Source organism: Gorilla gorilla, chromosome 6 (assembly GCF_029281585.2).
Source record: "Gorilla gorilla gorilla isolate KB3781 chromosome 6, NHGRI_mGorGor1-v2.1_pri, whole genome shotgun sequence".
NCBI lineage: Eukaryota > Metazoa > Chordata > Mammalia > Primates > Hominidae > Gorilla > Gorilla gorilla.
Genome location: NC_073230.2, coordinates 112115855 through 112135471, shown reverse-complemented (window position 1 = coordinate 112135471; position 19617 = coordinate 112115855). Strand labels below are relative to the sequence as shown.

The 19617-nt window shown below is 34.3% G+C and overlaps 1 protein-coding gene across 1 annotated transcript in view; it reads left to right on the top strand.

The window, feature by feature from the left end:
* LOC115935380 (probable C-mannosyltransferase DPY19L2) overlaps nucleotides 1-19617 on the top strand; it is a 68436-nt gene that overhangs the window by 13629 nt on the left and 35190 nt on the right. The window contains exons 6-10 of the mRNA XM_055392544.2: nucleotides 4284-4343; nucleotides 12580-12660; nucleotides 15022-15123; nucleotides 16893-16964; nucleotides 18823-18869. Of these exons, the coding sequence (XP_055248519.1) occupies nucleotides 4284-4343; nucleotides 12580-12660; nucleotides 15022-15123; nucleotides 16893-16964; nucleotides 18823-18869 (362 nt within the window). The remainder of the gene's footprint in view (nucleotides 1-4283; nucleotides 4344-12579; nucleotides 12661-15021; nucleotides 15124-16892; nucleotides 16965-18822; nucleotides 18870-19617) is intronic.

Here is a 19617-nt window from a genome sequence, read left to right as displayed (position 1 = left end):
GAACTTTGGTTGTATCTTTCAAGGAATCTTTTTATTTTATTTACGATGTCAAATTCATTGACAAAGGCATAATATTTTATTTCTTTTATGTATCTATAGTATCTGTAGTGATAGTTCCTCTTTCATTCCTGGTATTAGATGTTTGTGTTCTATTTTTTTTTTTCTCATCAGTCTGGTTAGAGGTATATCAATTTTATTAATTTTCTCAAGGAACCAGCTTTTGTTTTCATTGATTTGCTCTACTGTTTTTGTTTTCTGTTTCATTGATTTCTACTCAGTCTTTATTACTTCATTTCTTTTGCTTACTTTGGGTTTTGCTCTCCTTTTTTTCTAGTCTTTTTTTTTTAAAGGTATAAAGCAAGGTCATTGACTTGAGACCTTTCCTGTTTTTTGTTTTTTGTTTTTAAACACAGGTGTTTAGTGCTATAAACTTTTCTCAAAGTACTGCTTTATCAACATCCCACATATTTTGATAAAGTACATTTTAAAATTTATTTCATGTTATTGTCATACATTTTACTTAAACATGTGATATAGAAATCTCAATAAATTTTTGTTTTTATTTAAACAGTAAATTACCTTTTAAAAGTATTTAAAATTTTTAAAATGTTATATATTTACCCTGTAGTTACCATTTTCGGTGCCTTTTACTTGTGTACAGCCAGATTGACCTACTGTATTCTTGCTGTCTGAAATACCTCCTTTAACATTTCCTTTAGTGCAAATCACCTGGTCATGAAGTCTTTATTTTGCCTTCGTTTTTGAAAGGTATGTTTCCTGGGTGTAGAATTGCAGGTTAACAGCACTTTTCTTTAAGAATTTAAAAGATGCTGCTTGACTTGTCTTGTTGTTTGCATTTTTTTTCTTATGAAATCTGTTGACATCTCTACGCTTTTGTCTATAAATAATATGTTACTTCTCTAGCTATTCCTAGCTAGAGATAAGATTTTCTCTTTACCACTGATTTTGAGCAGTTTGTTTATATAATGTGCCTTACTATAGCTTTCTTTATGTTTCTTGTATTTAGTATTAATTGAAATTCCTAGATCTTTAGGTTTACAATTTTTATCAAATTTGGAAAAATTTTGGCCATTATTTCTTCAAATATTTTTCTTTCTCCCCACCTCACTTTCATTTAGGGTCTCTCATTACATGTATATTGGGCTGCTTGAAATTGTTCAGTGGTTCATGGAGCCTATGTTTATTTTTGTCTTTATTTAATTTTGGATAGTTACTATTGCTGTGTCTTCAAGAGTTCACTAGTTGTTTTTCTGCAGTATCTAACCTGTTGTTAATCACATCCAGTGTGTTTCTCTTTTAAGTCATTGTAGTTTTCATATCTAAAAGTTCATTTTGGATCTTTGAAGTATTTTTATGTCTCTAGTTAACATGTTCTTTCTCTGTTACCACTTCTTCACCATGTGTAATACAGTTATACTAACTGCCTCAGTGCCTCCACCTGCTAATTCTGTCATCTGTGTCAGTTTCAATTAATTGTTTCTTCTTCTCATATCGGGGTTGTGTTTTCTTAAGTGTTTGCATGCTTGGCAATGTTTACTTTGATGCCAGGCTTTGTGACTTTTACCTTGTTAGCTGCTGGATTATTTTCTTATTCCTATAGATATTCTTGAGCTTTTTTCTGTGATGCAGTTAAGCCACTTGAACATAGGCTGATCTTTTCAGGTCTTGCTTTTAAGATTTGTTAGCTGGAATTAAAGTACTAGTTAGTTTATGGCTAATATTGCTGCTCTCTGAAGCAAACTCTTCTGTGTAGACTACCTGATGTGCCCTTTGGCTGCACTATTTTATATTCCCACCAACAGTGCATAAGCATTCCAATTTTTCTACATTTTTGTGAAGACTTGTTACTTCTGGTTTAGTTTTGGTTTGTTTTGTTTTATAATGGCCATCCTAACAGGTTTGAGGTGATATCTCACTGTGGTTTTGATTTACATTTCCCTTATGATAAGTGATGTTGAACATCATTTTAAATACCTGTTGGACATTTGTATTTATTCTTTGGAGAAATGTTTATTCAAGTCCTTTGCTCATTTTTAAAAGAAATATTTGTGTGTGTGTGTGTGTGTGTGTGTGTGTGTGTGTGTGTGTGTGTGTTTTGCTATATTCATCAGAGATACTGGCCTGTAGTTTTCTTGTAGTATCTTTTTCTGGATTTGGTATCAGAGTAATGCTGGCCTCATAAAATGTGTATAGAAGTGTTCTCTTCAGTTTTTTGGAAGAGCTTGAGAAGGATTGGTGTGAATTATTATTTAAATGTTTCATAGAATTCTCCAGTGAAGCCATCTGGTTCGAGGTTTTCCTTTGTTGAGAAAATTTTTATTACTGATTTAATCTCCTTATTAGTTATAGATCTGTTGAGTTTTTTTTGTGTTTTCATAATTTACTCTTGGTAGGTTGTATGTTTCTAGAAATTTATTTCTTATAAGTTATCTAATTTGTTGGCATATAATTGTTCATAGTTGTCTCTATAATCTATTTTTCTTGGTATTTTAGTTTTTTAGGGTGAGAAAGTAAATGTGGTTCCTGTTATACAAACTTGGACAGACGCAGAAGTTTCATTCTGATTGATTTTAGTTACTTTGGGTGAAACATTACCATGTTTCAATGAGGAAGATATATATAAAATTATACTCAGAAAATACTTCCCACTATTCCTTCCAGCACATTCTCTCCACCTTTCTTTTCACCCTGTTACTGCCTATTCCCTGTAGGTAAGAAATCTCATTAGTTTTCTGGTTGACCCATTTAGTTGGCTTTTTAAAGTACTAATAACTGTTACATGTATATTTTTTATATCTCCTCTTCTTATATTAAAGATAGCCTTTTCCCTTTTTTTTTTTTTTTTCATTTAACAGCCTATCCTGGATATCAGTTCATAGAGATTTTCCTCATTCTTTCTGGTAGTTTCCTAGTGTTCTACTGTGGATTTACTGTAATTCAGTCACTCTCCTATGTCTGGGCATTTAGGTTGTTGCCTAACTTTTGCATTTACAAACAATGTTGCAATGAATAATCTGATACATTTATATTTTCCTATTGGAAGTTTAGTAATCCTGGCTCACTTTGGGAATTTCTACACCAACTAAATGATACAAAATTGGAATCCAAGTCTAAATAATACGCAAGTCCGAGAATTCAGTTTCTCATGAGCGCACTGTTTTCACCCCAAACTTGGGAATAAACAAATAACCTATCAACTTGTAGAGATGGTAGGTGAAGTATTCTTAGTCACTGTGTGTCTTAGTCAGTTTGGGCTGTTATAACAAAAGTACCACAGACAGGATGGCTTAAACAACAGGAATTTATTTCTCAGAGTTCTGGAGGCTGAGCAGTTCAGAAATCAAGGTGCCAGCTGATTTGGTTCTTGGTGAAAGCCCTTTTTGTGGTTTGCAGACAGAAGCCTTTTTGCTGTGTCCTCACATGGTAGAGAGAGACATCAACTCTCTAGTTCTTGTAACATGGGCACACTAATCCCATTCATGAGGGTTTCACCCTCATGACTCAATTACTTCTCAGAGGCCCACCCTCCAAGCACTATCACACTGGGGATTAAAGATTCAGTCTGTGAATTTGAGGTGGACACAAATACTCAGTTCATAGCACTGCAGGTATAGTTTTGAGGACCCTAGCTTTATGTATTAGTCTCAGTTCCAACTTCTTACCTTGCATAGACCCAAGGCCTCTTCTGCTGCCCTCCCCTTACAATATAAGCCTATAGTTGGAACCTTATTCTACAGGCCTTTATAAAGACTGCCAGGGGTGGTGCTTCTCTGCTGATTAATATTGTATTTTTTAAAAATAATCTTTTTTCTAGCATCGGAGAAGTTCTTTCTCTTTCACATGAGTATACATTTTTTAAACATGTTTAAATATTTTATTCGGCAGTTTGGAGAGGAAGGATTTTCATGTTAGTTTAGTTCACTAACGTTGCTGGATAACTGACATACAGACTTGCATGGATGCTCTCATCTGCTCACATACCATTTATCTTTGTAGAGGAATTATCCTGCAGAAAATGGCCAGGGTATTTAAGTGAGGAAATAACGAGGCAACTTTTTGACACACAAACCATTTAACTCTCACCTCAAGGAAATTTGCCAAAATTTGTCCAAAATTTGAAAAATCAACAGTTAAGGAGGAAAATGGCTGGTGATAGCTGAGATGGAACAGGGTGGCTATATAATTTTTGAAATGTACCATTTATACAAAATATAAATGTTAATTGTATTGAATTGTTTCATTTTCCCTTATGTGCATTTTAGGCAATAATTCTAAAGAGAAATGAAATTCAAAAACTGGGAGTATCTAAACTCAACTTCTGGGTAAGATTCAATGTTTTTACTGCAGTTTATTTAAATTCTACTTTTTATTTCTATAAACTGAACACAGTTAATATGCTTTAAAATGCTAATGATTTATAGTAAATAAATAGCTACTGTCTTAAAAATAGTTACTATCTAAGGTAGATAGATATGTAAGGAAATAGTCCTTAGCAAGGACTAGAAATCATTTTCAAGAAGTTAGCTCACATATTTCACAACTAACTTTCAGGCCACTCTTCCTTTATGTTTCATTCTGCTATATCCATACAGCCTTGCTTTTTAAAATGTGTTCGTCTTGAGTTTCTCTCTTTAGCTTCAATTAACCTTCCCTTCACCATAACTCAAGTTTGTAGTTTCTTGCCAGCTTTCTCCTTTTCTTTCCTCTTCATCTATCCATCATCTGTCTCTCTTTCCTTCTGCTTCCAACTTTAGACTCTATTACTTTTGTCCTTTTAACATTTTCCTTACGGTCTCCCAGCCCCTTCTAATTTGAACTCAGCCACTACCTAATTTTTGCTTGGCTTCTTCCCAAATATGCAGATGGATGGCCCATATTACCTCCATGGTTTCCTAGTAAAATAAGTTATTAGGCAGATAGTGCAACTCCTAAATTCTCTTAATATGAGACAGACAATATTCTTTTTCTCTGGTCTGTGATGTTCTTCTATTAAAAAATAAACCCTGAGCCACACACACTGGCTCACGCCTATAATCACAGCACTTTGGGAGGCCAACGTGGACAGAGAGCTTCAGCCCAGGAGTTTGAGACCAGCCTGGGCAACATGGCAAAACCCTGTCTCTACGAAAAATAGAAAAACTAGTTGGGCATGGTGGCATGAGCCTGTGATCCCAACTACTCAGGAGGCTGAGGTAGGAGGATCGCTTGAGCCCTGGAAGGTTACAGTGAGCCATGATTACCCCATTGCACTCCACCCTGGGTGACAGAAGAAATGAACTGTGTGTTTTCATGTTATATATTGAAAGGATAGGTCTGGAAATGTTACAAGTTGAGGAGGTAGGTTCCTACCCACAATACAAGAGAACAAAATGGAAGGAGTTGCTATTTTCTCCTTGTTGGAGGCATTCTCCCATCCTTTATGGTGAAAATATAGAAAGATTTGTCCACTAAGTTGTTGAATGAATGGCATGATGCTTTTTTTGTCTTTTTATTATTCTTTATTGGTTCTACCAATTTGACTCTTTACCCAGGCCACCTGTCCTTAGGCATGCAGGCTTTGTAGAAATTCACATATCGACATTACACTTCTAATATATAATTCTTTCACTTCAGAAAAATTGAGCAATTTAATAACTCAAAAGAAGGTCAGAATTTCAGTTGCAAACTATTGAAAAATGACAATAAATAGTAGAGTGTCCATAAACATCAAAAAAAATTCTGCCAAGGCTGCACTCAAAGGAAAATTAACTGTCTTCATTTTCAACAACATTTTCAGTAGTAGACTGGAAAGAACATGAATTGACTAAGTTTTAAAATCAAGAATATCGAAGAAACAAAAAATCTAAGGAGGGAAAAGTTGAGATTTAACCAAATGTTCAGCTTACATGTTTTTTAAGCCTCCCTAGGTATTATTTTCTGTTTTTAGCTCTGTATATCTTTGGCAAAAATAAGTATTTATTACACACAATCTGAACAAGGTATTTTTAGATCTAAGTGATTCATTTTAGAGTTTAACGTCAATAGAAGCAAATTCACTGTTTAATAGGAGACTCCAATTTTTGGTGACAAAGTAATTATTGAATTGAGCTCATGCTGAAATTTACAAAATTTACAAAGGGGAACTTTGTGTGCACCATGAGACATGAGAATCATTACAAGAAGGGAAATGGAACCTCCAAGATAATCTAAAGCTCAGTACTAAGGCCAGATAAGGATAGTATGAGAAAGGATATTCTTACTCATGAGCATAGATTCAAAATTTCACCTAGATTAAAAACATTCCTTACACACAAAAGTGTAAAAGATTAGTAACTCAAGAACAGCCATATATCTGATAAAGATAATCCACCTGTGATAAATCTGGCTTATTCTAGGAATCCAAAGATGTTTCTGGAAAATCCAAAAATGTAAATTATCATACTAAGAGATTAAAAGAGAAAAATGTCTTATGATCATCCCATTAGATGCAGAAAATAAAATTGATAAAATTGAACACCCATTTATAATGAAAACATTTAACACAATATAAATAACAGTTTTCTCAACCCAGTAAAATTCTTCAGCAGTCATTAGTCTTACTGATGATAAGGTATTTAGAGTGTTCTGTTTAAAATCAATATAAAGATAAATGTGCTTTTTCACATTTTATTAAAGGTCCAAAGTAGCCTAGTAATGCAAGAAAAGTAAATAATAGGAAAAGGAAAGAAACAGAAAGAAGCAAAATTTATTATAGTATCATATTTACCTAGAAAGAATAAAATAATTGACAGACAAATTATTAGAAATTAGAAGAATCCAATACCATGGCTAGATATAAGTTTAATATTAAAAAATCAATTGCATTTCTATTCTTTGGCAACACACAGAAAACATATTTTTTAAAATATGCCTTATGTATTAGAAAAATGCATAGGATCTGAATGAATCTAACAAAATACATACAGTATTTGTGTGGGGAAATTTATTTTAAAATTTCTAAGATATAAATAGAAAAATAAAACATATTTATATGTATGAAGTTTCATGTAATTCAGTTCTCCCCAGTTGATGTTCAGATTCAAAGCAATTTCAGCAAGATTGTCTTGCAGGTCACTTTTCACTAAATGATGCTGGAATAGTCTATCTATATGAGAAAAACCGTATGTTATACACAAATATCAGTTCCAGGCCTAGCCATTTTGAATGTTCCTAAGCTGGATGTCTTTTTGACATGTCTTTATAAATTTATAATGCTCCAGGCTTTTCTTGATTTTCCTTGTGCTAGCCTTGGAATCAGCCATTTTTCCAAGGAGCCCTGGTTCCTTTTAGAGGAGAATGGTATTTGGAAACCAAGACCTGAGTGGTATGTGCACTCATTACTGCCAGTGTGTCCTTGTTTCTAGGCCCTTTCACTGCACGTATGTGCACATGTGTGTGTGTATGAAATAATGATTTCATAACTATAGCTCCAATCCCAGCCTAATGCTATAGAAAGGCAAACTAGTTAGGTACCTCAGAACTCACAGAAAAACACCACAGGCTGCCATCTCCTGAAACTCCATCCAGTGGCAGAAGACACTCAGAAAGAGGGTCCAGGGAAATGCTCTCCATGCTGTGGGTCTGGTATCTACTATTCCCTCCAAGAAGGCTGCCCATGCAGGTAGCAGCAGCAGGGATCTAACAGGTGCCCTGCTAGGACTAGGCAGCCCAGGAAGGAGCCCTCTGCTCTTTACCGACCTCCTAGCCCACAATCCTGGTGTCTCTCACCCTCCACCTCATGGCAACAGGACATGGGAAGTACATTCTTCCTACATTGGTAGCATGATTTGGGGCTGAGACGGAGCACCAGGGCATCAGATGAATCAAGCTGACCAGAATAGCACTAGCACTGCAAAGGCTCTGAAAACTAAACTGTCATTGTAACTATAGCAAACAGAAGTAGGCCAGGACTTGCGTGATAAACCTAAAAACAAAGTGACTCTCTGTTGAAATAGAAATTTAAAATAGGATCCACAGTCTCTAACATAATATAAAAAATGTACTGGACACAGTAGAAAAACCACTCATCATAGCAAGAATGAAGAAAATAACAACTTGAATGAGAAAAGACAGTCAACAGATGTCAACACTGAGATGAATAGGATGTGGGGATTATGTGACAAGGGTTTTAAAGCAGTCATCATAAAAACACTTCAATGAGCAGTTTTAAATACTCTGGAAGCAAATGAAAAGGCTATAAAAGCTCACCACAGAATTTTTTTTTTAAGAAAGAACAACTTGGTGATTATAGAACTGAAAAATACAATAACTGAAATTAAAATTTAATAAATGGACTTGGTAGCAGAGTGAAATATTACAGAGGAAGCAATCAGTGCTCTTGAAGACAGAACAATAGAAATCTCCCAATCTAAATTGAGAGAAAATCACAGGAAAAAGGACAGAGCCTCCAGGACCTATGGTGTAGTAACAAAAGATCTAATATTTGTATCATCAAAATTTCAGAAGGAATGGAAAAAGAGAGTGGGGCTGAATAGTATTTTAAGAAGTAATTGCTAAAACTCCCCAAATGTGGTGAAAGACACATCTGCAGAGTGAAGATAACTGAGCGATTTCCAAGTAAGACAAACCCAGAGAAATCCATGCCAAGATACATTATAAGTTAACTTTTAAAATGAAAAGAAAAAAATCTTGAAAGCAGGTATGGAGAAATGACACATCACCTACAGGGCAAAATTGAGTTGAATTGTAGCAGACTTCTTATGTGAAAGTAAGGAAGCCAGAAGGTTGGGGCAGAACATTTGTCAAGATGAATTACATATCCAGTGGATGTTTCCTTTAGGAATGAAGGGGAAATAGACATTCTCTAATCAATGAAAATAAAGATAATTTGTGGCTAGCAGAGAACCTTAAAGAATGGTTAATTGAAGTTGTTTTGTAAGGTTTGTGGAAGACCAGATGGTTGTAGATACGTGGTTTTATTTCTGAGTTTTCTATTCTCTTCCATTGGTCTATGTGCCTGTTTTTGTACCAGTACCATGCTGTTTTGGTTATTGTAGCCTTGTGATATAGTTTGAAGTCAGGTAGCCTGAGGCCTCCAGCTTTGTTCTTTTTGCTTAGGATTGTCTTGGCTATATGAGCTCTTTTTTGATAGCATGGAATCAACCCAAATGTCCATGAATGATAGACTGGATAAAGAAAATGTGATACATATATACCATGGAATATTATGCAGTCATAAAAAGAAATGAGATCATGTCCTTGGCAGGGACATGGATGGAGCTGGAAGCCATTATTCTCAGCAAACTAATGTAGGAACAGAAAACCAAACACTGCATGTTCTCACTTATAAGTGGGAGCTGAACAGTGAGAACACATGGACACAGGAAGGGGAACAACACACACTGGGGCTTGTCAGGGGAGGGCAGGGGAAGGGAGAGCATCAGGAAAAATAGCTAGTGAATGCTGGGCTTAATACCTAGGTAATGGGTTGATAGGTGCAGCAAACAACTATGGCACACGTTTACCTATGTAACAAACATGCATATCCTGCACATGTACCCTGGAACTTAAAATTTAAAAAGTTCTGGAAACAAAAAGGAAATGCAAGAAGGAATCCTAGAATGTAGGGAAGAAATATAAAACAGCAAAGTAGATACACAGAGGGGTAGATATAATAGACTCTTCTTCTCATGAGTATTTCCTTTCGTGTACTTTTTTTGCTTTATTTTGTTATTCTTTATTTAGATTTTTAAGTCAAGGATTTAATTCATTTATTTTCACCCTTTCATTTTTATTGATAAAGCTTTTGAGGCCATGAATTTGCTTCTTATCCTTGCTTTAAATGTCTTCCTTAGTTTCCATATGGAAATGGCATTTGCCTGCCATGCTGCTGCCATCATTCTATTTTTCACCTTTCTGAATCTGTTTTTGTTTGTCTTCCCTGTGTAGCATAAATTTAGTCTGTCTTTGCTTTGTGAGATAATGTGAAAACCCTTGTTGTAAGTTTTATGTGTATTTGACTATATTTGCTTTGTTTCTGTATATGATTCTCTTTTATTTTAAACTTTTTTAATTTAGGAAAGTTACTGTTATTTCCTCAATTGTTGCATATTTGAAACTTTTTAAAATAACGTCTATACTTGAATGACAGATTGGCCAGATATAAAATCCTTGGTTCTCAATTTTTAAAGTTTCTTAAAAATGCATCTACACCACTGCTTTGGTTTGTATGTTTCTTTTAACAAGTCTGATGCTAGCCAAATTCTTCTGTCCCTTATAAATTATGTGACTTTTGTTCCTGGAGGTTCTGAGGAATTTTTCTTCATTTTTCATAGTTCTACTGAAAGATGCCTTGAGTTAGTTTACCATACCAGATTAATTTTTTCCAGTACCCCCTGGATCCTTTCCAAATGCCGATTCAGGTCTTCTTTTATTTCTGGAAAGTTTTCTTGGATTATAATTTAAACACTAGTTTTGATTCATTGCTGTGGTTTTCTTTTTCAGGCACTCCGGTTATAATTATGTGCCTTTCTTCCATTTCTACCACTTTCTCTGATACTTCTCACTTCTTTCTTTGGTATCATTTTCATTCTTCATCATTGTTTTAGTGCCTTTACTTCAATTCCTTCATTATTTGAATTTTTCTTTTTATCATCTTGTGATTCAGTTTTTATTTTTTTTGATAGTATTCTCCTTTTCTTCCATTTCATTTCTATGTCTAATAAACTCTTTATTTCTTTCTGCTTTTTTCCCCATTTCTCTTCTTGGTTTTTGAATTTCTTGTTTAAATTGCTTTTTTAATATTTCTGAATGCTCATTTGAGGATATTTAGTTCAACTTTTAATTCTGCATTATTTTCTTCTGTTTTGCGAGATTTTATCATTCAGTGGTGTGGATTTCATTAGCTGAAATATTTGACTTTCATGTTTGTTATCTTCTTAAAGAAGCTTTGGATATTTATATAGGCATTTTTTCATCTATTAATTATTTTGTGTTTTCTAGTCCAAGTGCAAACCTCTTCTGAAAATGTAGCATGGTGTGATTTTTTTCAATGAATAACTTTTTTCTTTTTTTGTGCTTGATGGCAGTAGTGATGGATAGTCTTTTGGTTTGGGTTCTCATTTTTCCTGCTGGATACTTTTTCCTTCTTGCACTCCCCTTTTTATCCTCCTTTCTTTCCAGAAATGATGCCTTCCTAACATCAGTGTTTTTGTCCCTGCTCACTCTTAGGGACTGCCTAATGCTCTATACTCCCATTTACCAATCTCCCAGAGCTCTTTTTACACATAGGATGGACTTTTCTCTTTCTTGGGTTATTTTCTTTCCAATTTTGACCCCTGTCTTTCCTTTTCTTCTTTATCCTTTTGTGGGTCTCCCCTCATTCTCTGCAAAGGCTTAGGTCAGGGACTTGAGGTATAACTCTATAGATTCGTTGCCTCCTTTTTGATTCATAGATAATTTGAAGTTTTTTGCCATGTATGTGGTTGTATTGCTGTACTTGTTGGTTGATATATGCAGAGATTTGAATTTAGGCTGCTATAACTTTCCCCAGGCTAACCAGAAGTACACAATTGTTCCCTTTTTAATCAAGGCTAGTCAAAAAATAAACAACAACAACAACACAGAAGCCTCATTGCCGTTCTAGTTCATATTCCTCTTTCTTAAAGGAAAGCTTAAGTTTTCACATTTCAAACTGTTATTTCTTGAAGATGGGCTCATATATTTCCACAGGAGTGGTAGAAGAACTTTTAAGGTAGTGTTTTAAAAAATGGATTTTCAGCTGAGAAATAATATTTGGAAACAAACACATAAACACTCCCTTTTCTTAACAGAAATCAAAAGGAAGTAACCTTTTAAAACTTCCTTTAGATTGGCTGGGTGCGGTGGCTCACGCCTGTAATCCCAGCACTTTGGGAGGCCGAGGCGGGTGGATCACGAGGTCAGGAGATCAAGACCATCCTGGCTAACACGGTGAAACCCCGTCTCTACTAAAAATACAAAAAATTAGCCGGGCATGGTGGCGGGTGCCTGTGGTCCCAGCTACTCGGGAGGCTGAGGCAGGAGAATGCCGTGAACCCGGGAGGCGGAACTTGCAGTGAGCAGAGATCACGCCACTGCACTCCAGCCTGGGGGACAGAGCGAGACTCCGTCTCAAAAACAACAACAACAACAACAACAAAACTTCCTTTAGATTTAGGATATGTATAAGCAGCCACTTTTCCGATGCACACGGGGTTTGTTTTTTATTTGTTCAAATCCCCCCTTCCTCTGTCTCTGTACGGGAATCTGTTTTCTTCTTCCTTCTTTCTTTCTTGGCTATTAACCTTTCACTCCTTAAGACAAAAAAAAAAAAATGATTTAGGATATGTAGAATTCTAGTGTTGCTGTATATTTTATACCAGTGTCATCAGTTTTAATTCTTTGTTTTTAAACAAGATTTTCTAAAGGAACTTTTTAAAAAAACTTCACCATTTATACCTCACATAATTAAATTTTTTCTGTGTCATTTATAGATATAATTGAATACTTTAGCTGGGTGATTTGTAGTTTTAAATACTGGACTTCTATTTTATTTTCTAGTTAATTCAAGGTAGTGCCTGGTGGTGTAGAACAATCATTTTGAAATTTCTGACATCTAAAATCTTAGGCGTTTCAGACCATGTAAGTACTTTTTAGTTAAAACATAAAAGTTCTTATAAATACGTAGCTGAATGAAAACTTTGAAACCATCTATTCTTATCTCTTCATTTTACAGAGGTTAAGTGCCTTCTTTAAGGTCTCTAGACGAGTTATTGGCAGAGTCAATAATAAAGTCACTAAAAAGAAAAAATATTCATGAATGCTGACTTGCCCTTTTAGTAAAAACATACTAATAGTTTGTTAAGTAGTTATTTGTTTATATTTCAGTTAAAATACAAATAATTAGTTGTTTACATCATAAGTTATCCATTTATTGTAGATGTTAACATACGGGAGGCTGTCCTAAGCTTTGAAAATATAGAACTCTTAAAATCTCAGTATTGTTTTATTTATTTATAACTATGGACTAAAATCAATGTATGATTTGATGTTTTAAGGCCTTTCTTGTTATATAAAAAGAGAATGTTAAAAAATTTTGATCTTTTCATTTTCTAGGAAATACATGCAGAGCATTTATCGCTCATGTAGTATTTCTGTTTGTTAATGTTTTAAAGAGTAGCCCTTTTCAAGGCCTAAGTCCCTGCTTAACTAACTGGTTTAGGGAATAGAAAACAGTGCATGAATCTACTTTTTATTTCTAGCACTTTCTGTTTAGAAATAAGCATACATGAGTATAGCATACAATAATCAATTTTGAAATTTACCTCATTTAATGCTATCCAATTAGGGCCCTGTTTGATGCTGAAATTATGTACTTTGGCAAGGGATTATAGTATTACTTCTCTAAAAGGTCAAATGCTATCTCTATGCAATATAACATGCAACATGTTTATATTAAATAAAATTTCTAAATGTAAGCATTTGCCATTTACTGCTAGTTTTGCATGGTGGTTTATTAGTTTATTTGTTGCTGCTGTTCTCTGGCATGTCTGACACATTTCCCCATTCTCCTTTCCTTTTTATTGTTTTTGACTTTATTATATATGTCTTACGATAAACTTTATTTAGACCTTCTAAGTTATTTATTTATCTGTTAAGTTTGTTCATGATTATGTTTCTTGCCTTACTTCACATTGACCCCCAGCTCTTTACAAATCTAAATCTTTTTTTTTTTTTTTTTTGAAACACAGTCTCACGCTGTCACCCAGGCTGGAGTGCAGTGGCCAATCTCGGGTCATAGCAACCTCCATCTCCTAGGTTCAAGTGATTCTCGTGCCTCAGCTTCCTGAGTAGCTGAGATTATAGGCACATGCCACCATACCCGGCTAATTTTTGTATTATTAGTAGAGATGGGGTTCCAGCATGTTGGCCAGCCTGGTCTCAAACTCCTGACCTCAAGTGATCCTCCTGCCTTGGCCTCCCAAAGTGCTGGTGATTACAGGTGTGAACCACCATGCCTGCCCTACAAATTAAAAAAAAAAAAAAGCAAACACACTTCCTTGGTAGTCCTGAGTGACTTCCTTTATGTGACAGTTACGAGGAATACCTGAAATTATAGTGGTTTGGTTAAATTACTGTTAGTCACCAGGCCTATTCTAAATTAGAAAAATAAAGTGCAACTCTAAATTATCCTTGAGTACTGGTAAATTAGGAAAAATAATTGAATGAAAACCACTCATAATCATCAAATTTGTTATAAAATAATTTCTGTCACTATAAAATAATTTGAATTAAGAGTTTACTTGCCAAATATTTTCCTTTTTCTGGCCTTCTGAGGATGCTGTGGAAAAATAATTGTCTCACCAAGAGCAGGTTGTAAATAATCAGTAGAAAAATAGAAGTTCTGCATTGGGTTTGGTTGTTGGTATCTACTTTTAGCCTTGGAGATCAAATAGCTAAGTCAAAGATCAAAGTGGTATGTATAACTGTTGTAATTCTTATGAGGATCAGGTCTCATATTCAATGGTTTGAATATATGTCTGTAAAACATCAAGAAGTACCAAATATTGTAATCAGTCTGCAAGACTTTGTGAAAATGACAGTGCACAGAAAGCTTATGACCTACAATGTATGTTGAAAGAGGTTAAGTAAAACAGTTTTTCATGATAAATTGTCTTATTATAAAATGTAATTAACTACATGGTGGTTTCTTCTCAGCAGATATTGATTTTAGCTCACTCTTTATCATCTTCTCTTTATTTTTTCTGACTTCTTTCTACTTTTCATTTTTCATGATATTTCTCTTTATTTTCAGTTATCTTGAGAAGTCAGCACATCGTATATTTGGCTCACTGTAGTTTTTTGTTTTCTTAGTGGGATGTCTAAACACATTGGATTTATCTGCTCTATAAACTTTGTTATTCTTACATCAATAAAGTATTACTGGCTATAAGCTATAATCATTTGTGTAATTTTAATTCATTTTACTTAATTTTCTCCCAGATTCGCCTGAGTGATCTTATAGCAGCCAGAATCTTAAGGTATACAGATTTTGATACTTTAAAATACACCTGTTCTCCCGAATTTGACTTCATGGAAAAAGCAGTATGAATGTTTCTTTTTTCCTTCTCTACTAATATGAGTTTTTGCTCTAGGTTTTTTTAAAATCTGAAACTCAAAATTTTTGCTCAGAAACAGTCAACTTATTTTATATTTTTTTACTGTAACTTTTGCTAATCTACCTTCCTCACTTGTTTTTTTGTCTGTTGAAAAAAAAAAGATAGCCTCTATCTTATAGAGTTATTGATGATGGTTAAATGAGATAATCTGAGAAGAGTGTTTAACATACTATATGACCCATAATAATTACTATTATTCCAAATCAATTACTTTTAATAATCTAGGCCACTTGGAAATATGGGACCATTCAGGAAAAAGTCTAAATTCTTGTTTCTGTTTTTAAGAAATTCAGTTTTATTACAGTTAACACCCCAAATATTATAACATTTTTAACAAGGTGTTACCAAGAAAGGTATGCTACTGATGAGTTTTAATGAACATATAAAAATTCATTTTAAATTATACAAATACAAGGTATTATTCTTTTTTTAAAAGTTCATGTTATAAAGCTTTAAAATATAGGCTGGGCGTGGTGGTTCATCCCTGTAATCCCAGCACTTAGGGATGCTGAGGCGGGTAGATCACTTGAGGTCAGGAGTTTGAGACCAGCCTGGCCAACATGGTGGTAACTCCATCTCTACTAAAAATACAAAAATTAACCAGGCATGTTGGTGCATGCCTGTAGTCCCAGCCTGAGTAGGAGGCTGAGACAGGAGAATTGCTTGAACCCTGGAGGCGGAGATTGCAGTGAGCTGAGATCGCATCAATGCACTCCAGCCTGGGTGACAGAGTGAGACTCTGTATCAAAAAAAAAGAAAAAAAAATTGGCCTCTTTGTATAATCATGGAACACAAGATCAGGAAGGGCTCTTAGAGACCATGCCATATAGTTCTTTCATTTGCAGATAAAGAAAAGCTTAAAAGATTTGCCTAAAGCACACACAAGCCAAGATCAGGACATGGATTCTAATGGATTCTAGAACTCTCAATCCAGGGCTCTTTCCTCTATTTGTAGCTTAATTTTCTTCATAGAACATAACAAAGTTGCTACTGGATTGATTATTGCTTGTGTAATCATTATGAATTCTGAATTAGTGGTAAATAATAAAATTTTACATTCTTCTCTTATCCATCCAACCAGTCATCCCATTCATTCAAAAACTATTATTGACCACTAGTTATCCATGAGGCAGTTTGCTATAGCACAACAAAGAGGAAAATGAACTGGTTTCTTGCTTTTAAGAAATGTATAATTTAGTTACATGGTAAATTACTCCTTATCACAATAACAGGTCATCAGAATTAGTTAGCCAATGTTATTTCTGTACTTATGCATAGTTTTAGTCATTAACTTTGGTTAGCTTTCTTTCTTGTTAGCTCTAGTTTCACTAATGAAAATAATGGAGCTGTGTAGTACAGAAAGTTACAATGTAGGACCCAGGGATCGGTAAACACACATTTTAAAACTTAGTATTATGTTAATAAAAAAAAGAAAAGAAAAAATAGATATAGCAATTCTAGTTTTATTAAAATAATAAATTTTTCATTAAATTTTTGGAATACTTTTTATAACTATTTTTATAATTTTAATTATTTCATTAAGGCATGGAAGACAATAAATATATATTCTGCTGATGACAAAGAAATTTAACCTTTTACTTTTAAGGAATGTTATCATGGCACTTAGTTTGACATAGATGTTTACTAATTTAATGTAAAAATTGTAACTATTTTGAATAATTTGGTATATTTCAGACTCTGCTGATATACACAAAGACATTATTGCTTCCAGTTGTTATGGTGATTACATGTTTTATCTTTAAAAAGGTATTTTTAAACAAATTATTATTTGTTTTTGGCATCAATATAAGGACTATAATAATGCAAATTGCTCAGAATTCCATGTTATTTTTAGGATGAACTCTTCCTCTCTCTAAAAGTTTGCTTTTTATTTAGATCTTTCATCATTGATCTTTTTATAAAAAGTCATGATAAAAGGTGTTCTTATTTTTTCTTTCAAAAGATATATACCAGTCACCAACTGTGTATCAAGGACTACATTAACATTGTAGGTACACCCGGACACATAAAACGTGGCCACTCCTGTCTTGGAATTTACAATCCTGGATTATTGGGGGTGGGGGTGCAAACATGAAGCAAATAATCCCACAAACGTCTAAAGAATTAAAATTTTTATAGGTGCTATGAAAGAAAAGTCTAGTGACAACAATGTTAGTATCTTTCAAATATAAAGCACAGTGAAGTCTTGATCTATTTTGAGTGAGCCTGCGTAGAAGAAATCTGTATAGCTAATTAAAAAATACTTTTCTACATGTTCACTGTTTTCATGACAGAAGAAAAGAACATCTCAATGAAAAAAATAATCTTTAAAATACCACTGGTAGGTTTTCTTGGTCTGGGTGGAGTTTATCTAAAAGCATGGTTAAAGACAGTGGGTATTTTTTTAAGCAGTCTTGAGCCATCTTTATTTATATTATTTACAAGCTATCAAGTCTTAAGCCAGTATGTATTTATTGTATACTTTTAAGCAGATAACAATAATGCGATTTCCCTACCACCATACCAGTTGTGTTCTTGTTGAAAGGAGTTTTCTGTATTTACAGTCAAATTGCATATCTTCTCTATGTAGTTTTAGTTGCCACACTTCTCACTCCTTTGTTTACACAGAGATGTGAGTAATTTAAGAGTGAGAAAGGTATCTCCCTCGACATCTCTGTTGTTTCACCCTCGATCCAGTTCCCTGCGGACCACGTGGAAAGAGTCAGGATAAAGGAAATAAGGAGGAATGAGTAAAATGTGAGCAGCTTTACTGCCCTGCATCCTTTCGGCCCATGCTGGCTTAGAATGAACATTTTCTCTACTGGCCTGTTTCTTTTCCATCAAGGCAAAATGTCGAGTTATTCTTCTAAGGCTCCACTTAGAGGGGCCAATGCATGGATTAACTATTCAGCGGAGAGTCAGCAATGTGAGAGAAACTGATAGCTAGATCTGCAACTGCTATATTTAAAAAAATTAAGATCCAAGACTTATAAATACATTACTAGTTTCCAGACACACCACAACCTGAACTATGCATGTGCACTAGCAGGGGCATGTGCATACACACACACACACGCACACACACATGTCCCTGCAGCCAGTCAAGTTTCATACACACACACGCGCACGCACATACACACATACACACATACAAATATCCCTACAGCTAGCCAAGTTTCATACACACGTACACACATATACACACACACACACAAATCCCTGTAGCCGGCCAAGTTTCATACACACACACACACACACACACACACACACACACACTTTCTCTCTCTCTCTCTCTCTCTCTCTCTCTCTCATCACTGCAGCCAGCCAAGTTTCACTCCTTCCTTTCTGCTTTCTTGTAAACCCCTCAGTCTTTATTTGTCCTATTGTGGCTTATTTTTCACCCCAAGGATACTTCTGATGGTCATTTAGTTTTCAATGATGTGAAGTCACTTCTCGGAAGGAGAAAAGGAAGACATCTATAGTATGACCATCCTGTTCCTGAGGACTCCCTTAAACATTAAAAAATACTTCTTTCCTTGGCGGAGTGTTTATATTAATGAATCAGAGCATTTTAAATATTGCAGTATTCCTTACAAAAGTTTCATTGATTTGATTCTATTCACAGACTGTTCGTGATATTTCGCGTGTTTTAGCTACAAACGTTTATCTAAGGTAATTATATCATCGTTGTTTTTAAAACATACAGTATTCCATTATTAAATAATTTACTGTAGCATTAATTTTTCAAATGAATATGCATTAAACTTTAGCATTATGATTAAGAAAGGAGATATGAACCAAACTTAAATGTTTCCTTAAAAATATTATTCTTACAGATTTCTTATATGTATTTGGACTTGTTTTGGAGAAATTTATATTTGTGAACTAATCAAAGTTTAAATTGATAAATTATAATATATCATTAGAATATATCATTAGAATTTAGAATCATTAGAATATATGATTATTTGGACTTGTTTTGGAGATATTTATATTTGTGAACTAACTCAAAGTTTAAATTGATAAATTATAATATATCATTAGAATTTAAAGTCAGTAAGCTAAAGATTTATTTTTATTTTTATTTTTTATTATTATTATACTTTAAGTTTTATGGTACATGTGCACAATGTGCAGGTTAGTTACATATGTATGCATGTGCCATGCTGGTGTGTTGCACCCATTAACTTGTCATTTAGCATTAGGTATATCTCCTAAAGCTATCCCTCCCCCCTCCCCCTACCCCACAACAGTCCCCAGAGTGTGATGTTCCCCGTCCTGTGTTCATGTGTTCTCGTTGTTCAATTCCCACCTATGAGTGAGAATATGCGGTGTTTGGTTTTTTGTTCTTGCGATAGTTTACTGAGAATGATGATTTCCAATTTCATCCATGTCCCTACAAAGGACATGAACTCATCAT